Source organism: Hippocampus guttulatus, chromosome 10 (assembly GCF_054856545.1).
Source record: "Hippocampus guttulatus isolate MCC_2025c chromosome 10, RoL_Hgut_1.0, whole genome shotgun sequence".
Classification (NCBI taxonomy): domain Eukaryota; kingdom Metazoa; phylum Chordata; class Actinopteri; order Syngnathiformes; family Syngnathidae; genus Hippocampus; species Hippocampus guttulatus.
This window is the reverse complement of record NC_141270.1, coordinates 851,401-874,410: the sequence shown is the minus strand read 5'-3', so window position 1 is coordinate 874,410 and position 23,010 is coordinate 851,401. Positions and strand designations below refer to the sequence as shown.

Genomic DNA, 23,010 nt, shown 5'->3' with positions numbered 1-23,010 from the left:
GTGCGAACGCTTGCTTGTCCATGTGTGCCCTGCGATTAGCGAGCAACCAGTTCTGTGCAACTCGTGACGCCACTCGAGGTGCACTGACCGTGAACGCCTCAACGTGGAAACGGGAGCGCCTCCACTCCAATCATCCTGGTAACCGAGAAAAAAAAACAGGGCGAGCGGCTGGAGCGACGGTGGGTGGAGTACAGGAAGCTGCCGCTGTCCTCGGCTATCAGATCATGGCCCAAATCTAATTCCTACGCAAAAGCCACAAATAGACAAGCCGAGGCTGTGGACATTAGTGATTTTGAACCCGTGCTTTTTTCTTTTCCTGACTGATTTGTGGTGATCGAGGAGCTCCAAGATGTCTCGGGGAGTGATCCAGCCCAGCCAGCAGAAGCTGGCCGAAAAGCTCACCATCCTCAACGACAGAGGCATCGGGATGCTGACCCGTGTTTACAATATCAAAAAGGTGCGCACACTCACACATTGAATGCGCATACGAAGCACATGGACAAGCTTGAATGGCGATCTGAACATTTGCAACTGAAAGCCGGTGCCGCTTGTGTCAACGTACGTTAGTGCAATGAATGCGCGATTAGCCTGCATTGTATGCAAAGTATCGACATCTTGGGCTACCCTTCGACTTTCTCTATCTAATAAGCGTCACGGATTCCCTCATAACGGTGGGAACAAGTGAGAGAGTTCGCCTTAATTTGCCATGTTTGTGGCTGACGGTGGGTACAGTTGCGGCTAACAGCGTTAGCTTGCGGTAATGTTGGCCCCTTGCGCCCGAGAGCGAATTTCCGACTATTTCGAGGCGTTTATTATGCAGGGACAATAGAATTAACATATTGTCAGTGGTTAGTAAAAGAACGACGACGAGGGCGATTAAATATCCACACCCGGACTCCGAACTACAAGCGTCGGGGCCTGGCGCCGAGCTCGCGTCGCTTAATGTTGTGTTAATGGCGGAGGGTGTTGGCTAGGCTAGGCGAACGAGCCGGCCTCCGCCTAACTCACTACCGCGAGAAGCCCGAAGAGGAGAGCTCAAGCACGGCCGCAGCCTAGTGGGCTGGCCGCTGTCACACCAGTCAGGAGCTCTCAGCCTACTCCCTACGTTAACGAGGCAAATAAGAAACGGCCTTGAAAAAAAAACACATAATTTATGCTACATACATACATACATAAATATGTTAAACATTTACTGTATATTTAAACGTTATATATATATATATATATATATATACACACACACATATATATATGTATATATATACATATATATATATATATATACATACACACACACATATATATATGTATACGAGGAATTTATATATGTATGTATGTATGTATACAGTATATATATATGTATGTATTTAACTACACAAAAAAAGAGATCTTGGCATGTTACAGTACTGTCGTCTACTGTTGGTGATGTGACAAGTACCCCCAAAATGACAGTTTGTCAAAACGTCTGTAGTGCGCACTTCTCGCCAAGAACAACGCACCAAGAATTTAGAACATTTTGAAAAAGCTTCTATTCCTAGCCTTTTTTTTTTTTTTTTTTTTACAAACTCACCATCTTTAATTAACCTGCCTGCCTCCAAAATGTAAAGGGGAGGGACTACATCACAGACGGATCATGATTTCCGATCTTCAAAAACAGCTTTGTGAACAAGTAATTTGAAAAGAAAAAGTGAATCACAATTTTCCAATTGTATTCTTGCATCATTTGAAAAATTTTCTCCAACAACAGAAACCCATCTCCTTTCAGTTCCTTTTACCATTTTTTGTACAATAAACTTTTAAACCATACTGAAACTCCTGAATTGAAAACAACTTTTAGATAGAGTAGGGAAGCGAATTCATTCATTCTTTTTTTTTTTTTTTTAACAGTCGCATAGCTTGGTATTGTGCCAAAATATATGCATGATTTTCAATCCAATCTTTAAAGTAAGAGAAATAATGCTTGCTCAATTATGGGAGTCCGTCCCCCCCCCCCCCCCCCCCCCGGCCCACCTCTGCTCCGAAGGGTGGCTGTGTTCAGTTGTCATAGTTGTACAGTTGTGTTTGCCCCAAAGTACTGTGTTTGTAAAGAATGTGCAGGTATGGTTATATTCGTAAAGACTTGTTCGTGAATATTGGCGTTAGGTCTTGAAGGGTGCTTTGTGAGGGCGAGAGAAATGGTGGGTTTTTCTGGGGAAGAGTCTGTGACGGCTTATATTGTTTGTGAATGAAAAGGGAGAGAGGAATGGTCGACAAGAAAAGCCGTTAGTCTGCTCGCTCACACTGGTCTTTCTTTTCAGACCATTCACGCTGAGCAGTCCAAGGAATGGTCAGATTAATGAGAACGAAGGACCCCACGGACACAATTAGCCACATTGCTTTGGCCTGATTTGGTGGGAACTGTCCCTCTGTCCCTTTCACTTGCTCCTCGTCATGCTCATTTTGCTTTCATTTTCCCATAGAAAACTTGGTAATTCTGGCCACAAAAGACACTTTTTTTTTTTTGTGAGTTCGCAGAACATTTTAAAATCACAAAGAAACAAAAATTCACTTTTTGGAGTCGGGTAATTGCACAGTTGAAACCCATTCGCATCCAAAATCCCAGTTAGCAATCCCACTTTTTTGCATTTGGGCCAAAATCGAGCATCTTTTGAAACTGATAGTCATGCAATGTACAAGGAGTGATTGGCAACACCCGACTGGGCGAAGAACGATTGGTCAGGGAAACCCTTGCTCAGTTTCTTTGCATTAGCATTTCGAGTTCACAGACGGCGTCATCATCTTGATTTGTTTGGCAGTTGTTTGAAAGACACTTTACCGCCATGTACTGGACAGAACCTGCGTGGAACAGGGCAGAGGAGAGATGTCGGCATCACTTTTTTTCCCCACCCGAGTCAAGTCAGAATTTTTGAGGATCAAATGTCACAGAGTGCGATCTGAAGTGCTTTGGCCATACTGTCGCTCTCCCAAGCTTCTTCAGGGAGTTTCGTTGGCCGTGCCCTAACTGTTGGCTTTTTATGCAAAATGTTTCCACATCTCGATACAGGCCTCGCTTTCCTAGTCGAGTGTAAAAACTTTTTTTTTTCTCTTTCTCTCAACGCAAGTTTGGGGGGGGGGGCCAAAGGGCACAACCCACTGTGCATTCTACGACACGGTGGCAGACGACCAGACTGTGTGGCTCTGTTTCTGTCACTTTGACAATATCGGTGCAGTTGAATCTCGTTTCGGCGTACCTCCACCGCTAAAACGTTCACGTTTCAAAGTGCCGGTTTCATGTTGTTCATTTGCCGATTTAGCTGACAATGAACACCTTTACGACATCAACTTGATTATAACGATGAGATTTCCCCCACCAAATAGTGAAAAAGCCCTTTGTGAAAACGAACCGTGGGAAGCTAACTGCCGCTGTGACCTCGCTAATGAACAACACGCACAGTTGCTTCGCTAGGCAACAATCGACTCGTACATTGTTGCGCTCCCGGAGGCGCGGCGCACACAGAGACGAATCATCCGTTCATACGTCATCCTACATGGCAGTTGGCGGCCATTTTATTGGAAATGGTTACAACCGGCTACCGTTACGACGGACAGATAAGCTACGTCCCTCGAGGTACGTTGTCACCAGGTTCGACTGTAGTCAAATCCTGAAGAGTTACATGAAACTAATGTATTGCTGCTCCGTTTGGAAATCTCTTTGTACCAAAGAATTACGTGACCACTTTGTGACCTTTTTTTAGTCAGAGAATGACCCCCCCTCCCCAAAAAAAAAAAAAACCGTGTATGTGTGTGTGTGCCAGCTGATACAGAGTAACTGATAATTACATGATTGGATGGGGACAACTGCAGTGCAGAGTGAACCCGTCACCATCTCCAGTCGTTTATTTTCAAGTCCAGACGCTGAATAATAAAGTACTGGAGTCACTTTGTACCACAAAGATGAGTTTGCGGTCCGAGCACCCGTCCCGGTTTTCTGGTTTTTCACATTTGAGTTGTTCCGATGGATCGTGTTAGTGACGTGACGCCACGACTCTCCCCCACCCCCGCTGTTGTGCGCTCTGTAACCTCTCCAACTATACAAAGTAAATGTGCCCCCTTGCTACACCGAATGTTCCAGAATACGTAGCCTGCCCGGCCGGCCTCAGGCTGGTGTGATGGCCCCCGCCCGAAGGGGCAGTCGGGGGTCACCGGCAACCAGTTGAACAAAAATCACAATGAGTCACGGTTGACATTGGAGATAATGGCTACAAGATAGCATATTCCATTATTGATCTTTTTTTTTTTCTCTCATCTAATGCTATTGATGACGACAATGTAACGGTTGTGAAGATTTATTTTATTTTTGTAGGGAAATAGGAGACACCACTAAAAGATGTCAACGTAGACAGATTATTAGGTGTGAGACAAATAATTCTTTTTTGGAGGAATAATTCTTTTCCATTTTTTTTGGGGCACGTTCGCTGTATCGTAATTGAAAGTATTGCGCGTGAAAATCTGATTACTCGATGGGATACTCAATTGAAAATGATTCGGTAGCTGCGGCCCAAGAACAGAGTTTGCGAACCGGGGTCCCACTGGCACGGTCGCCGCGCCGAACACCGACGCGCAGAGATCCAAAGCCGCACGAGGACACTGACGGCGGCCGTCGGCGCGGATGCCGAGGGAACGCTCGCTGCCTGCCAGTTACTAGGCAACAGCCTTCCCCCAAAATGCGGAGGGAAAAAAAAAAGCGCGGGGGCCGAACTTTTGGTGCCGAGCGTCGGCCATATTACACTCAAAATGGATGTGTTACTTCCCGGCGAGCGCGGAGTGCGGAAGATGCTACTCGGCGTGTTAGTGGCAAGTCGGCGTGCGTCAAGCCGGTGTTGAGTAACGATCGAACGCTCCCGCGGCGGGCGCCCTTTTTTTTAATGTCTCGCGGAGAACTGCGGCAATGCAGCAACACGTGCGTAAACCAATGCATGCTCGCCGCGGGTGTGTGCGTGCATGCTGTGTGTGTTGAGTCGTTTGTCTGGCTGGGTGGTTTTGATTTCTTCTCTTCTTCTCTCCGTTCCAATGCTTCCCCCCCCCCTCTCCTATGCAGCAAGGACAAGTTTGGAAGGTTTGCAAAGTTTATCACCTTCCACTGATGACCCCACCCCAGTCCCACCCTTCCCTCCTTCCATTCCCTCCCCTCCTGGCTACCTGTACTGATCTGTTGGTCCTCTGTGCTTATTCGTGTTTCAATTGGCCACTGTGGGCTCCCTCCACGTCGACTCGACAAACCAAATTCTCTTAACGTTTGATGTGATGAATTTAAAAACTAAATCCGGTCAGTCAAACCTTGCGCAGTGCCGGTGGGCGACTAGTCCAGTTTGAGAGTCCTTGAGTTTAGGACATGTGTTACATTTGCTCTCATGATTAAATCCAGACGGTGTTGAGGGATGAAATCGTTTCTAAAGGGCCTCAACGCTTTGCACACAATCGTGAGATACTTGACCGATCGTTTGAGTAGTTTAAAGTTGCGCTCTTCCGACTATTTGTACGGTTGTCCCACTTAGCCAGAAAGCGCACACCTTTCTAGTGGCCATAAAGCCAATCGATCAGTGTTCGCTCATTTCATCGCGCTAACAGTGAGAGAACAGATTGTAATGCGTTTGTTTAAAATCGTAACGATAGTAAAATCGTCTGCAATCCCGATAGCGGTCGGCACGCAAAATCACTTGACACAAACGTTGCCAGCCTGGGGAACCGTGCCGGATTTACCATCCAGAGGTTGTAGCCTTAGACATGATTTTGATACGGCAAACTTCACTTGGCATCGACTTCAATTTCGCCTGCACCCCGCTTAGGCGGCTACCTAATCAGGCTTCCACGGTGGGAGTCCGCCATGACTGTAAGACCAGTCAATGAACCGATACGCAGATGACATTCTTACAACAACAACAAAAACATTCTCACGCGGTTCATGGACGCGGCTGTGATCATAGCTAGGGAGCGCTCAGATCGGTTGACGCGTGGACCCCTTCAAGAAGGCCAGCGGGAGCTGCAAGCCGAGGAAAGATGGTCTGTTCTGGTACCCCGACAACCGCTCGCACGCTCCTCACCCCCCCCCCCCCCGCCATGCCGTCCCCTCCATTGGCTGCGCCGTTCCCTCCTTCCTTTCCTCCATCCATCCCATCCCCCCCCCCCCCCTCCCCTCCATGAAGCCGGACAGCTTTACGCACTCTCGCGCTCCACGTCAGTGAAATCCCGCAGTCGTAGTTGAATCCGATTGATGCGAAATCAACTACGCTCGACGGCTGCGGACGTGAAGGTGTTTCCTGGCGCAGCGTTTGGAGCTCTTGCATGTTTTAGCCCACGTCGCCCTCTTCCGCGCACTTTCCATTGACTGCGGAATGTCCGAAATGCATGCGGGAAGCTCCCGTGCCACGACATCCGCATCCGCAATACGCACATGTCGTCAAATTTGATTGGGGGCCCATCGCTCGCCGCGTTGCATCATCATTGGAACAGAGAAAAGAGAGCGTTTGACGTTGCGGCCTCGAGAATGACTGTCCCTTGTAATTTGATGCAACGGCATTGTGACGGCGGTCCTCGGATACTAAGTTTCAGTCGTACTGAGGTGGCGGGGGAGATGAATTAGCTTCATGTAGACATGAACTATCGCATCTTAGCCCGTCTTATTGTTGGCTTGGCTAGCTAACGGACAGTCACCTTGCTGTGAGGAGATTTGGGCTTTGCTCAACAGTGAATCCGTCCCCCGCCCCCGCCCCCGCCGTGCGGAAATCGGATGGTGTCGTTTGTGGTGTTTTGTATTGTGTGCTTGAGCTTTTTTGTTCAGATGCTTATTGGGGGTGCCAAATGTGTATTGTTGTTTTGCTGCTTGAAGTACGCGATTATCTTAGCAGCGGTGTGCTCACGCTTGGCGCACTGCCGCACGCTGTGAGTTTCTACAACGACAATTTTTATCACGACTACAAAATCTCCAGTCGAAGGGAAGTTCTTAATACATGATCGTCGGTCGTCTGCAAGGCCGCAATGACGCACGGCGCCCTCCATTGGTATGGAGGCTAAACGGCTCAGGAGGTTGGCTTGCTGACGCCCCGAGTTGGTGAATTTTCACGTGAAATATTTTTCACATTGGAATGCGGCGAGTTTGCGCAGGAATAACAAGGCGTTTGTAAAGTTGTAGCGGCTGGCGCCATATGCCGTACTTCCACAGATAGTGGCCAAGGACGTTGACGTACTCGACTGCAGATAGGGAGAGTGTCGGTAGGATATGGCTATTTATTTATATCTTTTAAAAAGATATCACATCAGCAAAAGATCATTCATTCTGCACCGCGGGGAAGTCGTTTACAACATGGGCTCCCGATCCACGTCTCGCTAGTCGCACGCCGTTTTGCCTAGTAAACCGTCTTGGCAGGTGCCGCTTTAAACTCCGTTTATGGGGCGGGGAGAAAATGTCAGCCGAGGAAACGATACTTGCGTCCAATGTCGTTCCCGATGGGAGACGTAAAGCATCTGGTCACCTTAAGCAGCTGATGCATGGCCACCGTTTGAGGAAATTGGGTCTCGGAGATCATTAAGGGCCACCTCACTGCACGTGAAAACCCACAGACGGACATGCAGAACTTTCCATTTTTGCGAACAGAGTGCAAAATGGAAATGAACCCCGTGCGTATTCATGTGCATCTTGGGCGTCAACGTCAACTTTGCCTCCGTTTTCATGTGTGTCAACTTGGCCCGTGGCCACTCACGCACTCGCTTGGATGAACCAACGTCCACTTTTTGAGCCACGCGCTGTTAGACGCTTCAAGACCAATGAAATGCAACCAAAGCTTGAATCTTTTTTTTTTTTTTCTCCTCACCTGATGTGTCCTCTCCTCCTCAGGCCTGCGGAGACCCCAAGGCCAAGCCCTCCTACCTGGTGGACAAGAACCTGGAGTCCGCCGTCAAGTTCATCGTCAGGAAGTTCCCTGCCGTGGAGACACGCAACAACAACGTGAGTGTGCCCGCGGCTTGTTTGGAGTCGTAGCCGGTGATGCCAAATGGTTCTTGTCTTGCTGCGAGCGTCCCTTTCAGATCTTTGGCAGAAGCTGCTTCAGCCTTTTATGACGATGCGTAAAACAAGCGTCTGGTCGGAAATGCAACATTTACTCGGAAACGCAAAAACGATGTTAGAGCGTGTGGAGACTCATTACTTGGCCGTAGCAAATGTGTCTTTAGCTTGCGGCGTGTGTGCTTATGTCAACCGTGCGCACGCCCGTGTGCGTTTGTGTGTGTGTGTGTGTGTGTGTGCGCGCGCGCGCGCCTGGCTAATAGCTTTCTTCGATATAAATGTGCAAAAATTGTCTCTTATGTTGTTTTCTGTTTCTGTGTGTGTTTGTTTTGCATGCTAATCCTGGCTTATTCCGGACTTGTGCTTTTTGGTAAGTTTGTGTATTTCATTTGAGTTTTGTAATACTGTAATTGTTTATTTGACATGTTTTGAGGCTATTTTTGGTCCAATTGCTTTGCTCGGCTGGCTCCATTTTTTTCTTTTCTTTTCTTTTCTTTTTGGAACGGTCTGTCGTCGAGTGCATCTACTGAGTGTCTGCGGATGCTCGAAGCAGCTGCTTTACGCCGCGCGTGCCACGAGGCGAAAGCCGACAGCTGACGGACAGAAAAGCAGTGCCACTCGCTTTCTCACCCCTTTGGACAATTTGGAGTCTCATCTGCATGTTTTTGGAACACGGGCGCAAGCTGCATCCACGCAGAAAGGCCAGAGTCCAAATTCAAACCCTCGCACGTTTTGCGGCCACCGCACGTCTGAAAAATACTCTGCGCCGTGCGCGTGTGGTTAGCTGGTTTATATTAGTTCAACTTTTACATGAAGGAAATGATGACGTGCGCATTTTGATGTTTATTTCCGAGTCAGTGAAAAAGTCACCCGGTCCCGACTAAAATGAGCGGCGATGTGACGTGACGGTCTCCGTTCTCGTGACGTGCTGTGACTCTGATGCGATGTTGCAGCAACAGTTGGCTCAGCTGCAGAAGGAGAAGTCGGAGATTCTGAAGAACTTGGCTCTCTACTACTTTACCTTCGTGGATGTGATGGAATTTAAGGTTGGGAGAGCGATGACGGCGGCTTTTTGAGCCGTGAGCGTGCGTGTCCCAACGTCTCGCTGTGCATTGACAGGACCACGTGTGCGAGCTGCTCAACACCATCGACGCGTGCCAAGTTTTCTTTGACATTGTAAGTGCGTTCCTCGCCGGGAGCTCGCTCATCTTTTGCCACGCGCGCGCGGCGGACGTGACGTGACGGGGACTGTTTTGTTTCCTGTCAAGACGGTGAACTTTGACCTGACCAAGAACTATCTCGACCTGGTGGTGACTTACACCACGCTCATGATTATCCTGTCACGCATCGAGGAGAGGAAAGCCATCATCGGCCTGTACAACTACGCTCACGAGATGACGCACGGAGCCAGGTGAGCGCAGCGCACTGCAACTTAAACGCGCCGAGTGACGCGACTTCTCACTTGTGTGTGTCGCAGTGACCGCGAGTACCCCAGGCTGGGCCAGATGATCGTGGATTACGAGAACCCTCTGAAGAAGTTGATGGAGGAGTTTGTGCCACACGGCAAGGTAGTCTGCCGACGCTCATTTGCACATTAGCAGTCAGAGTGGAACGACGGGTCTGGAAAGAAAGAAAAAAAAAGACCATGTGACAAATGGGTTCCTTTTGCGCCTGCGAAAGCTGTCTGGGGGAGACATAGCCACAAACCCAGGAAAGACGCAGGTGTGTGTATTCCACCTAAATAACCACAAGGCAAATAGAAAATTAAGCATCCACTGGAATAATGAGAGACTTGAGCATGTTGACTATCCCGTCGATCTTGGAGTCACATTAGATCGAACGCTCTCCTTCGCAGAGCATGGAAGGAAACTCAAGTCAAAAGTCGCCACAAGAAACAACCTCTTAGCTAAACTTGCTAACTCTAACTGGGGAACAGATCCTAAAACTCTGAGAACAACGGCTCTAGCACTATGCTACTCTACTGCTGAATATTGCCCAGCAGCATGGGCGAGATCGTGTCATGCTCACAAAATAGAACCTGAGCTGAACAACACGTGCAGAATAATTACTGGCACACTAAAACCAACACCACCGCCAGCACTCTACAGATTGGCGGGCATCGCACCACCACACATACGTAGAGACATTCATGCAAGGACACAAAAGCGTAGTCAAGAAAATGACACAAGACACCCCCCTCTATGGTCATAGTGACTCAATAAGAAGACTGAAGTCCAGAAAGAGCTTTATGACCGTCCAAAGTTTAGATCCTGAGCAGTCAACAAACCACAGGCTCGAAAAATGGAGAGATTGGGACGGCTCTGCACTAAATGGCGCAATCCAAAGCCCAAACGAACATCTTCCGAGTGGAACTGCCCTCTCAAGAAAGAACTGGGTGACATTAAATAGAGCAAGAACCAGAGTAGGCAAGACTGGGAACAACACCTATAAATGGGGACTCTCACTCAGCAGTGAGCGTCGGTGTGGCCACCCAGTACAAACAATGGAGCACATTCTTCGGGATTGTGAACTGGGGCCCACCTGCACAGATCAAGACCTCTTAGACACTGGCGATGCTGCCGAGCAATGGATCCAGTACTGGCGCCACAAGATATGACGATGATAGCCACAAATGGAGTACAAGTCGGGTCAAAAGCTGCGATGAGCACGATATGCGCTGAATTTGCTCCCGTTTGCGCAGTCTCTGTCCGACGCCCTGATCAGCCTTCAGATGGTCTATCCCAGAAGGAATCTTTCCGCCGACCAGTGGAGGAACGCCCAGCTGCTCTCGCTCATCTCGGCCCCCTCCACCATGCTCAACCCCGCGCAGTCGGACACGGTGGGTCAAAAAAGACGTTTTGAGCCCGATTTCCTTCCGATGGCGTCGACGGCCTCGCGAGCGTGACTTTGCGCCTCTTTCCAGATGCCCTGCGAATACTTATCCCTGGACGCCATGGAGAAATGGATCGTCTGTGAGTCGGGAGGCGACGCCGGCCGACGTTTGTTTGCGTCCCGACTGAGCCGCCCGCTTCACTCGGTCCTCTTTGTGGTTTCCAGTCGGGTTCATCCTGTGCCACGCGGTACTGAACGGCGACGCCGGCGCCTTGTCGCTCTGGAAGTTGGCGCTGCAGAGCTCCACCTGCCTGTGTCTCTTCAGGGACGAAGTCTTCCACATCCACAAGGCTGCCGAGGACCTCTTTGTCAACATCCGAGGGTAAAAGGGGGCGTGCGTCCTTGACTTTGGGGGGGGGGGGGTTCTTCAAAAAAGGTCTTTGACAGCAAGTTTTCAATGCTTTTTCCTCCCCACACAAACGGAAGGCAGCATTTCAATGACTCGCGTTCCTTCCCCCTTTTTGTGCTTTGCAGGTACAACAAGCGCATCAACGACATCCGAGAGTGCAAGGAACAGGCGCTGTCTCACGCGTACGAGCACACTCCTCCCCGGCGGCCATCGCGTCGCCTTTTCTTTTCCTTCTTCACACTTACCGAGCGGATTTATTGAGTCGCCTACATTTTTCTTTTTTTTTTTTTTTTTGTATTTCCATTTCCTTTTCTGCGTTTGCGACCCGCTCGTCTCATCTCTCTCGGGTCGTCTGACTCGGGTGTGCGTCTCGCCTTCCTTTTTTCTCTCTTTTGTTCCCTCCTCGTCTTCCCCGCATTTCATCCTCCGTACTTAATCCGTCTGCCGCTTTCATCTTGGTTCTCGGTCTTCCCGCCACGGCTGTCATTTACTCACTTTGGTGCCTGGCGAGGATTGTCCTCAAAGTGTCATCACGGCGTGTAAACTGTGTGGGGGTGGGGGGCCGGGGCTCTGACTTCCTCCTTCTGTCTGCCCGACTCCTCAGAGGCTCCATGCACCGAGAGCGACGCAAGTTCCTCAGGTCCGCCCTCAAGGAGCTGGCCACCGTCTTGGCGGACCAGCCGGGCCTGCTGGGTCCAAAGGTAGCGCCGAGAACACGGCCCTCGGGAGCATCACACCTAGCGCCCCCCCGTTTCATCACGGCATTTTATCGCGCGTACCGACCGTTCGGCCGCATCGTCCCAATGAACGCGTTGCCCTTTTAGGCGCTGTTTGTTTTCATGGCGTTGTCGTTTGCCCGAGACGAGATCATCTGGTTGCTCCGGCACGCGGACAACATCCAGAAGAAAAGCACGGATGACTTCATCGACAAGTAGGCGCTGGAAATGTGCTCCTCGGGCGCGCGCCTCCACGCCGAGCGCGCGATCACGCGTGTCCTTTTTGTCGAGCAGACACATTGCCGAGCTGATCTTCTACATGGAGGAGCTGCGAGCCCACGTGAGGAAGTACGGCCCCGTCATGCAGCGATACTACGTGCAGTACCTGTCCGGCTTCGACGCCGTCGTACTCAACGAGCTGGTGCAGGTGGTACATGCGTCCGGCCGCGCGACTTCCGAATCCTTTCGCATACTCGATGTGGAGCTCTAGCTCTTGGAAGCATGAGTCAAGCGTTTGGATTTGCCCCCGTTCAATCCGTCGGCCGCGTTGAAGCGGCTGACACTTTTTGAGGAGAAAAGCCTCTCGGAAAAATGACGGTCGCGTGGGATTTGTGCGTGGCATGCGCGCGTTGAACTCATTCACTCCCAAAGACGTTTTTAAACGTCTCTTCAGACTCGGTCCGGAATCGGCTGGTACTGAATGAGTTAAGAGCCGTGGCCAAGAGATTGGCGTCGTCGTGAGTCTTTTCATTTCATGCTATTTGCGTGCGCCGTTGTTTTTCCCGTTCACCAAATGGCTGAAAGCGCATCGGCAACTGCAAGGGCATCACAATATCTGGGCTCCACTTCTTTTGCCCTCTTCGCTCGATCATCTCCGAAGCTCGTGGCGGCCTGTGGCTCAGGAAAAAAAAAAAAAAAACTTATGCCGGGAGCCCTCGGAAGTCAAGTTTCGCTTTTCTGGTTTGTAAGCGGAGCTCCTGCGCTTTGTGCCTGCCAGAACCTGTCTGTGTGCCCAGAGGACGAGTCCATCATCATGTCTTCATTCGTCAACACCATGACCTCGCTTAGCGTCAAACAAGGTAAGCGCGGCGATGGCCGAACCATCTTTTGCCGAAACCTTGAAACTCTCCATTAAGGATGGCGTCATTGAGGCGGACTTGTGTTTTGTGTCATTCAAAAGCCACCTATTCAGACTTGCTTATTCCACTTAAATGTATCTCTTTTTTCTTTTTTTTTTTTGACAATTTTATCTGTGGTTTCATTGTTTGCGCTTGCCTGTAAAGTGTCCTTGAGTGTTGTGAAAGGCGCTTACAAATAAAATGTCTTGTTCTTCTTCTTATTTTGCAGTTGAGGATGGCGAGGTCTTTGACTTCCGGGGCATGAGGCTCGACTGGTTTCGACTGCAGGTTGGAATGGGCCACACTCTCTCTCTCTCTCTCTCTCTCTCTCTCTCCAAAGCGTCATCATGAATACGTTCGCAATTGCAGTGGTCAATCTGCGTGTGATGAATTCTTCTGCCTCATTTCTTCGGTTCAACGCTTCGAAGTGCGTTTTCCTGCCCTCTGTGCAGGCCTACACCAGCGTGTCCAAGGCCAGCCTGGGCATCGCCGACCACAAGGAGCTGGGCAAAATGATGAACACCATCATCTTCCACACCAAGATGGTGGACTCGCTGGTGGAGATGCTGGTGGAGACCTCTGACCTCTCCATTTTCTGGTCAGCGTTCGCAACGCGCTCTGCGGCCTTCGGTGGCTTGAATGGCGCCGGGAAGCCCAAAGCCGCGTTCGCCGCCAAACGCGCGCGAAACGGCCAGCTCTCATCCGTCCGCCAATTTCAAACGTGTGCGCTTGTGTTGTGTGCGCGCAGCTTCTACAGCCGCGCGTTTGAGAAAATGTTCCAGCAGTGCTTGGAGCTTCCCTCGCAGAGCCGCCACTCCGTCTGCTTCCCTCTGCTTTGCACGCACTTCATGTCCTGCACCCACGAGCTCTGTCCCGAGGAGGTAACCGTCCCGATCTGCCCGCTGCGGCGCGTCGCATCCGTCCACATTGTGTCTCCTCGGCTCCGTCCCCGCAGCGGCACCACATAGGCGACCGCAGCTTGTCCTTGTGTAACATGTTTCTGGACGAGATGGCCAAACAAGCCCGAAACCTCATCACGGACATCTGCACGGAGCAGTGCACCCTGAGTGACCAGGTAGGAAGCGGCGATCGATCGCCTCCGTCACGGCGCCTTCCGTCTTCCAATTGTTTACCAGCAAATAAAAAGTCACGACGGAGACCCTAAAAGCCCCCCGAAAAGCTGCGATGGCATCTAACGGCCATTGCGTCCTAATGCTCGCCGTCACATTCCTTTGTGGGCGCGTGACGTAAAAAGCCTCTTAAGTTGACGGGTGAGCTCTCCGCTCAAAGCGGAGCGCCGCGTCAAACGTGGCTCACGGCCGACCCGGCAATCTTGTCCCGCCTGCCGGCAGCTGCTCCCCAAGCACTGCGCCAAGACCATCAGCCAGGCCGTCAACAAGAAGAGCAAGAAGGCCACGGGAAAGAAGGGCGAGCCGGAGAGAGAGAAGCCGGGAGTGGAGAGCATGAGGAAGAACCGACTACTTGTCACCAAGTAAGCGCACGCGCTCGCGCCGCGACCTTAAGTTGACAAAAAGGGCAAAATGTCAAAAGCAAATCAACGACAAGCTTTTTTGAAACGATCTGTTGTGCTGAAAGTCAGGCTTTTTTGTTTTGTTTGAAATAACGGGGACGGTTTGAAGAAATGCTCCGGTGCCTCAAGGGTGAAGTTTTGACGCACGCCGTGTGTGTTTTTTTTTTTTTTTTTTTTTCTCCTCCAGTCTGGACAAATTGCACACAGCCCTATCGGAACTCTGCTTCTCCATCAACTACGTTCCCAACTTGGCGGTGTGGGAGCACACGTTCACGCCGAGGGAGTACCTCACCTCCCATCTGGAGATCCGCTTCACCAAGTAAGCAGATGCGGCCTTGTCATGAAATCCCCCCCCCCCCCCCCCCCATCGTTTTGCCCCCAAATCTGATTTGCAATTTCAAAATCGCTTCAATAAAAAAAGCACCTGAAAATGACCTTCGAAACAAGCGTTCACACCCGCATCCACGCCGCCACCGAGCGGGAACCGACCCCCACTCGACTGGCGTGCGGACACGTGACACCGACGGCGACGGCGGCCCCTGTTTGACGGAAATCGTTTGCCTGTGTTACTTTTCCACCTCTCCCCTGCCCGATTTCCAACCATCAGCTCGGCGGCGAGCTCCGCGGGAGTCTGAGAGCGATCCGGATCATTTGAATCGGGTGCGTTGCGGCGTTTGACGCCTGCGATGTACGGCGTGGTCTCGAAACGCTCCCAATCTATATTCGTGTCGACGTGTTTGTGTCTGCGCTCTGTTCCTGAAGCGTCCTCATGTGGCGAATGCCTGAAAGTCGCGACTTGAAAATGAAGGGGTGACTCGTCCGACTTTTTTGTTTTTTTTGCCGTGGCAACTTTCAGGTTAAACGGCGAGTCTTGCGACTTGCACGTATGTGACACACAGAAGAACGTCACCGGAATGAAGTGCCTGTCCCCCCCCCCCCCCCCCTTCCAGGTCCATCGTGGGCATGACCATGTACAACCAGACCACTCAGGAGATCGCCAAGCCCAGCGAGCTGCTGACCAGCGTGCGGGCCTACATGACGGTGCTGCAGTCCATCGAGAACTACGTCACCATCGACATCACGCGGGTCTTCAACAACGTGCTGTTGCAGCAGACGCAGCACCTGGACAGCCACGGCGAGCCCACCATCACCAGCCTGTACACCAACTGGTGCGTCGCAAAGCCCGTCCAAGCCTCGGTCCGCATTGTCCGCGGCGGCGTAGCGTAGCGTAGCGCGCTCTTTGCGACAAAAGTCACTGAGCGCTTCAGCTTTTCTCTCCAGAGGAGCGAGAGGCTTCAAAAGAAGGTCAAGTTTCTGCCCGCTCCAGAAATGTTACTCGATTTCGACATCTGCACACACACACAAAATGTTTGAATGTAATAATATTAATAATCATCAATGGGATCAAAATAAAAACAAGCAAAAAATACTTTTTCAACCACTATTTAAACAAATGGTAAAAAAAAAAATCTGATCTGATGAGACGTGACCGGCCGTGTTCTTTGGGACTCGCCATGTTCATTGACGCGTGGAATGGTCCGAGCAAACAAGCAAACTGCGCGATCAAGCAGCCGTTCGTTCCAGTTGCAATCGGTTCGGACGTACCGTGTCCGTCCCCCGAGGAGCACTCGGCGTCGGCCGCTGTTTTATGATCAATTCCGTTCAAATAGTTTTGCGCAAAACTGCCATCGGAACGTTTTGGGAAGCACAGTGAAAGCGAACGTTTCCGCTTGGAAGTCTCGTCCACCCGGAGCAAAAAAATAGTTGCCGTTGTCCCGGACAGCAACCTTGATGTCGCTTTTCAAACGTTGGCGCCAGGTACCTGGAGACGTTGCTCCGGCAGGTCAGCAACGGGCACATCGCTTACTTTCCCGCCATGAAGGCCTTCGTCAACCTGCCCACGGAGAACGAGCTGACCTTCAATGCCGAGGAATACTCTGACATCTCAGGTACTGACGCCCGTGCGTCCGCGCTCCCCCCCGACCGTCGCCAACTGTCCTCGCGCTCCCCGGCAGAGATGCGTTCGCTGTCCGAGCTGCTGGGGCCGTACGGCATGAAGTTCCTCAGCGAAAGCCTCATGTGGCACATCTCTTCGCAGGTGGCCGAGCTCAAGGTACGGGCGGCGTTACGGCCCCAATTATTATTTTTTCTTCTTCTAGCTTAGCGTTCGCTGTGAACGTGATCTGATGTGCGCAGAAATTAGTGGTGGAGAACATGGAAGTGCTGACCCAGATGAGAACCAGCTTTGACAAACCCGACCACATGGCGGCGCTGTTCAAGAAGCTCACTTGTAGGCATCCCGCTTTCTCCGCTCTTTGGCACCGCGGGCACAGTTGTCCATTTGTGGGGCTGGCCGGTGATTGGATTTGATTTGAAAGGCGTTTCTGATCGTAAGCGGTCGGTTTGTCACCTTTTCTTTTTTTTTTTTGCAGCGGTGGACAGCGTCCTGAAGAGGATGACGATCATTGGAGTCATCTTGTCATTCCGCTCCCTGGCCCAGGAAGCGCTGAGAGACGTAAGAAACACAAAGACGAGCGCGCGCTCCGTCGCGTCTCAACTTGGACCCCGTCCGAGCGGCCGTGCGGGCGCGGTGAAATGAAATGGCTACGCCGGCCGAACCTCGCCGTGCAAAACGATTGTCAAAATGTCAGCTGGGAATGAACACTTCGCGTTGAGCCGTCCTGTTTCGCGACTGATGAGCGAACCGCCGCCGCAATAAAAATAAAGTGACTCGTTGGCCGGCGGCCCCGTTTAGTGCCCGGTTCGCCCGATGGCCGAGCATTTCGGGGCATCTCGCCGTGCCTTTTCAACTGATTGACCCAGAGAATATTGTGCTCCGTGACTGAGTTGGCAGCCGTTCTACCAAAAGAAAGAGGAGGCACTGGGCACTTCTGTAGTTTAGCATTGGAACTCGGATTGGTCTCGCTGATAAATACATACATATTGTTGGCGTCGGACCGCCATCTGCTGGAGTCTGTTGATCATTGCAGCCGAGTAGAAGATTGAATGACACAGGCAAAACCTTGGTGATGACCGTATTCCTTGGCGGCGACCCCAAAATCTTCACCTCCATCAAGGCTCTTCTTCTTCTTGTCATCATTTCATGCTGCTCGAGGTTAGCCCGACCTCTCCTGTTCTCCTGCGCAGGTGTTATCGTGCCACATTCCATTCCTGGTCAGCTCAGTGGAGGATTTCAAGGACCACATTCCCAGGGAGACCGACATGAAGGTACACTCACTCCAATCTCGTCCGGTTTGAAACTCGAAATAATGCCAATAATAATATATGTATATTATTATTTTTTGTGTGTGTGTGACCGTGTCCATCCAGGTGGCCATGAACGTCTACGAGCTATCTTCCGCCGCCGGTTTGCCGTGCGAGATCGACCCGGCCCTGGTGGTGGCGCTGTCCTCGCAAAAGACCGGTAAAGCGCGCGCACACCCCGACAGAAATCGACAGAGCCGTGTGGGCTTGCCCTCAATGTTGTTCACCGTGGCTGTGCGCGTAGAGAACATCAGTCCAGAGGAGGAGTACAAGATTGCGTGTCTGCTGATGGTGTTTGTGGCCGTTTCCTTGCCAACGCTGGCCAGCAACGTCATGTCGCAGTACAGCCCCGCCATCGAAGGTACACGAAAACCGTACGCCTCGCGCATCCTCGCCGGAGCCCGTCCCTAACCCGGGACCGGGCGCCAGCCGATCGCCGGGCTCACGACGGCAAACGAGCATTGCCGCAAAACTATGATCACCTCGTCCTATTATTCCCACAATTGTATCGGCGCACGCCTCCGGAACAGGAACACCAAAATGCTCAGGTAGACTATCGACAAACGTACTTCAAAGAATACTTTCCGAATATCAAACGGAAGGAAAATGGTCACATTTGTTGCGATCTGGGCCAAAATGGAAGGAGCAAAGCCACTGAGCATGACATGGAAACTTTTGCTTGACGCGGCAGGCCGCACGTGGGCGCCGGCCGGGCCTCGCGTTTGAACGAGCGATGTTGCTCATTTCACCCGCATCTTGGCAACGAACGTCAAATCTTAAATGAGCGAGTATATTCGTCCGTTGTTTGATTCCAAAGTAGCACGGGAGTCGAGACGCCTGCCGAGGCCAAGCCAACGTTCGAGGACGTCCCGCGTGTGTTGTCGTCGTGAAAAGGAAAAGCGAGACGTCGTCGCCCGCGTCGGGAAATGTCATTTACTGCTCCGGTGGCGCGAGGCGGCGGCAAGCAAAGCGGCGGCGATGGATTCATTACGCTGCAGCTTCGCCGCTTACCTCCGCGTTAAGGTCACTCCACTCCGCGGCGCTAATTGAAGGTGATTATTGCAAAAAAAAAAAAAAGGCTGCGCTGAATAAAGTTGATTCTGCGGCGTGGCGGAGCGAAAGCCTCTCTTGATGGAGTCATTGAGTCGCACCGACGCTAACAACCTTGAAATGAAAGGCGCCATTGTTAATAAGGGCCGCCGGAAGAGGATAATGACCGGTAATAGGCTGGATTGTTAGTATGCGGCCGCGGCGTGTCTCGAGCACCTCTGCGATGCGCGCGCTCGCTCGAGCACGCGCTCATTGTGGATTTAAATGTCACTTGAACTCGGTGTCAAATACCCGAATGACCTCCATCAGTTCCTGTCTGGAACGAAGATGTCTTGATGGCTTCTCCACAGTTGCACGCTAACGCGGTGACGGGAAAACTTGCTCAATGGCCTCGGTAGGACACACTGGACAGGTCATTTGGAGATAAGGTTAAAAAAATAAAAAAGTCATTAGAACGTGAATGTGCAATATAGTAATTCCACTTTAGATACGCACGCGCACACACGCTTAGGAGTGTGAATGAATATGCTTGGTGGGCCGGCCTCCGCCATGTCCCAAAAGTCGCCCCCCCCCCAAGAAAGAGGAGCTAGCCCAGCCCGCTCTGTATTCGCTGTCCCCCGCAGGCCACTGCAACAACATCCACTGCCTGGCCAAAGCCATCAACCAGATCGCCGCCGCGCTTTTCACCATCCACAAAGGAAGCATCGAGGACCGGCTCAAAGAGTTCTTGGCTGTAAGCGCCTTGCTTTCGCTCCACATCATTGCTTAACGTACTAAAAGTCTGTGTGTACTGTCTACTTTTTTTTTTTTTTTTCACAAAAGGGTGGCAGCTTGATCGATATGCGTCTCTGACATCTTAACACTTGCTTGTGTGTGTGTGTGTGCGCGCGTGCGTGCTTTTGTATCCAGCTGGCCTCGTCCAGCCTTCTGAAGATCGGCCAGGAGACGGACAAGATGACGACGCGCAACAGAGAGTCGGTTTACCTGCTGCTGGACATGGTGAGATTTGCCGCGTGTGAAATGACGCCGCGCGATAGGCAACAAAAACCCGTCGGGTCTGCCATCAGAAATCGTCGCGCGCCTCCCGCAACACCAAAATATGCGTTTGCTTATTTTTGCTCTGGAAAAATGGCACAAAAAGAAAAGGAAAGGATTGCGTTTCTTTTGCGTGGCGCACAGCCACGTTGACGTGTATCCGTGTTGTGATGTTGTCAGATTGTGCAGGAGTCCCCCTTCCTGACCATGGACCTGCTGGAATCCTGCTTCCCATACGTGCTCCTGCGTAACGCCTACCATGCCGTCTACAAGCAGAGCATCAGTGCCAACGCATGAACGCGCCCGTCTGCTCCCTCTGCGGACGCACGCCTGACAGTACTCTAAAAAGATGCCTCCGCACACCGCAGTGTTTTCCCGCCTATTTGCGATTGGCCGTCCTCCATGATTTGATGAAGAACTCACCTTGAACCAGCCTAAGATGCCGCAGCATCACAAACACACACCCTGAAAATGTAGATTGTGGCCTCTTGGTGCCGAGAAACTACATGGAAGTGAGGTGAGGAGCTTCTGCTTTTGGAAAAATTGTGCTTTAGCACCATCTTGTGGTGTCTCTGGGAAATTGTAAACCTTCCTGGGGGGGCATCATTTCCAGGCAGATTTTCACGATTGGCAGCGGGGCTCTGTCCTTCGCCCACATGACTTTTTACTTGTACAATTGGGCTGACGGGAGCTCCTCCTCAAAAGTTTTAGGATTGCCTATAGCTCTCACACAATGGGAGAAAAACACTACTTTTGTCTAAAAGGCCGACCTCAACTCCCTTCAACAATTTTTCTGATGTTCCCCGATGCCACAAAATGGCGTCAAAGCGTCTAAATTAAGCTCGCCAACGCACTTCGCAATAAGCGACAAGAGGGTGGCAAACCACCACTGTTGTCTCAGTGAAGCTGCTCAACCCACTTCAATGCCACATATGACGACACAAAAAATGAGTGAGGTGAGGGGTTTTTTTGGTTGTTTTTTTTTAAGAAACTAACATGGGATAAGTTCACCCCAAAAATCTGTAAACACGCAAATGTGTGAATGCTGCACCGCAACTATTTGTGGATTCACTGTACTGCTACTAAGTAAAAAAAAAACACGTACGCAAGTACCTATGCTGGCTGAGCGACCAACAAGTGACACACACACACACACACACACACTAGCTGGATGAAGTTGGGGATCAGTCTACACTTTTTTGGTTTTATTCCTTTTTATTTTTTTTAATATTATGTCATGCTGTTGCTTGGGGGACCCCAGCCGCGGCAACACGAAAAACAAACTCGAGCGTTGGCTGGTTTGTTATGCGAGGACAAAAAAAAAAAAAAATTATAAATAAATAGTATATATAAATATACAGTATATATATTGAGTTGACACTAAACTATTTGACGGCTTGTATGTGGTGGTGACGGATTTGGATGATTTTCTTCCTTGATGTTTTTCATTTTTGCTCGAGGAGGGCGGCCGACGTTTGCTTGCCGGTTGTGTCCATTTTCCATCGATGACACGGACAGTCCAATCATTTCGCCGCCTCGTCACATTTCACAGTCAAAACACTCACGCGCGCGTACACTTGTAACATGGTGATTTTTTTGGGGTTCTTTTCTAGCTAGTGGTGACATGAACTCTCTGGGTTACATTCAAAAAGGAAAAAAAAAAGGTTTTTGACGTGAACTCAACTGGTCTGTTTTTACATTTTCTTATTTTTTCAATTTGCCAAACGTGTTAACAACACTACATAATATGTTTGTGTGTGAGAGGGAAGGGGGAGGGAGGGATCGGGGATCATGCATTCTGTAACATAGTACCAGGAAGCCCTCGGCTGCTCTCGAATCATGGTTAATAAAGTACAAGTGAACATGTCTTCATCCGTCCGAGCGCTTTTGGTTCTTTGCTTTGCGGCCTTCTCCCAAGATGGCAAGAAACCATTGAAGGTTATTATTGCATCACCTCGACTGGAGCTGACCTCACGACAGTACATGACGAGTGTGGGTAGGTGGCGCTCCCAGCACCACTTTGGACTCCTCGGGACGTTGCTTGTGGAGGGCTTTGCCGATTTCCTTCTAATGCTGAAGCGGAGGTCACTAGGGTCAAATTGCACATTTTATGCTCCCAAATATTTGAGCGGTTGTATTTCGTATATGAATTGGGTTAATCACCCACGTATAATTTATTCATCGAAAGATATGTAAACATGTACAAAGCCGAAACATCGGCTGTTGTCGTCTTTGATGACTCTGTGGTGACATCTTGTGTTGAGAAAGACATTGTAGACGTTTGGACGGTTGCTGTGACGGGCTCGTCCAAATTCGCAGGCTTTCATTCTGCGACTCGACTGCACGTACTTGCTCAGGGAGGTAGACCAGAAGAGAAAGGGGAGGGGCGAGGGGCTTGGTAGGTACAGCACGGAGTGCACGCTGAGCACATACTAGTCGCGTATGCGCAGCCACACAGACACATACCTGTCAACTTGTACGTTTTGCCCGTAATTTTAAAGTTTTTTTATAATTTCAAATCATGTACGGCGTATTCCAACTTTTATACGGAAAAAAAAAATTGTGAACCGATCTCAGAAAGACCAGTTTGGCTCAAATCCAGATCGTCTCACTTGCTGGTAGCCAACGACAAAAAAAACGTCTAAAAACGCCTTTCTATACATGGTCGTTTTTTTTCGGGTTAAAACGCCTTACTATACATGGTCGTCTTTTTCGTCGAAAAACGCCTTATGATACATGGTCGGGGTTTTTTTCGGGTTAAACCGCCTTACTATACATGGTCGTTTTTTTTAGGCTTTTTGAGCCGAAAAAAACGACCATGTATAGTAAGGCGTTTTTGGACGAAATTTTTAGCCGAAAAAAACGACCATGTACAGTAAGGCGTTTTTAGACAAAAAAAACGACCATGTACGGTAAGGCGTTTTTAGCTGAAAAAAAGGACCATGTATAGTAAGGCGTTTTTAGACGAAAAAAAAGACCATGTATAATAAGGCGTTTTTAGCCGAAAAAAACGACCA

The 23,010-nt window shown here is 50.4% G+C and overlaps 1 protein-coding gene across 5 annotated transcripts; it reads left to right on the top strand.

Moving 5' to 3' along the window:
• The first annotated feature begins 102 nt into the window (after nt 1-102).
• On the top strand, nt 103-21,860 carry nckap1 (NCK-associated protein 1). 5 transcript variants are annotated; one of them, XM_086121708.1, is made up of 32 exons: nt 103-457; nt 5,078-5,095; nt 7,871-7,981; nt 8,998-9,084; nt 9,158-9,214; nt 9,307-9,449; nt 9,516-9,606; nt 10,740-10,877; nt 10,962-11,010; nt 11,096-11,252; nt 11,405-11,461; nt 11,884-11,980; nt 12,104-12,210; nt 12,290-12,422; nt 12,993-13,074; nt 13,343-13,401; nt 13,566-13,711; nt 13,862-13,994; nt 14,069-14,188; nt 14,466-14,605; nt 14,832-14,963; nt 15,595-15,813; nt 16,463-16,593; nt 16,660-16,757; nt 16,841-16,934; nt 17,077-17,159; nt 17,792-17,872; nt 17,975-18,068; nt 18,153-18,269; nt 19,582-19,691; nt 19,868-19,957; nt 20,174-21,860. In XM_086121708.1, exons 1-32 carry the CDS (start codon nt 350-352, stop codon nt 20,288-20,290), a joined length of 3,399 nt encoding a protein of 1,132 aa, XP_085977834.1. In that variant the 5' UTR covers nt 103-349; the 3' UTR covers nt 20,291-21,860. The 5 variants fall into 5 exon arrangements, with proteins under 5 accessions (XP_085977834.1, XP_085977833.1, XP_085977836.1 ...); XM_086121707.1 differs by having other exon boundaries at nt 8,992-9,084; XM_086121711.1 differs by lacking the exon at nt 103-457 and adding an exon at nt 4,913-4,939 and having other exon boundaries at nt 8,992-9,084.
• The last annotated feature ends 1,150 nt before the right edge of the window (nt 21,861-23,010 follow it).

Coding starts and splice junctions, on each gene's coding strand:
- nckap1 (XM_086121707.1), top strand. CDS start 350: ATGTCTCGGGGAGTGATCCAGCCCAGCCAGCAGAAGCTGGCCGAAAAG. Junction 9,085..9,157: donor TGGATGTGATGGAATTTAAG/GTTGGGAGAGCG, acceptor GTGCATTGACAG/GACCACGTGTGCGAGCTGCT. Junction 11,011..11,095: donor CATGGAGAAATGGATCGTCT/GTGAGTCGGGAG, acceptor TGTGGTTTCCAG/TCGGGTTCATCCTGTGCCAC.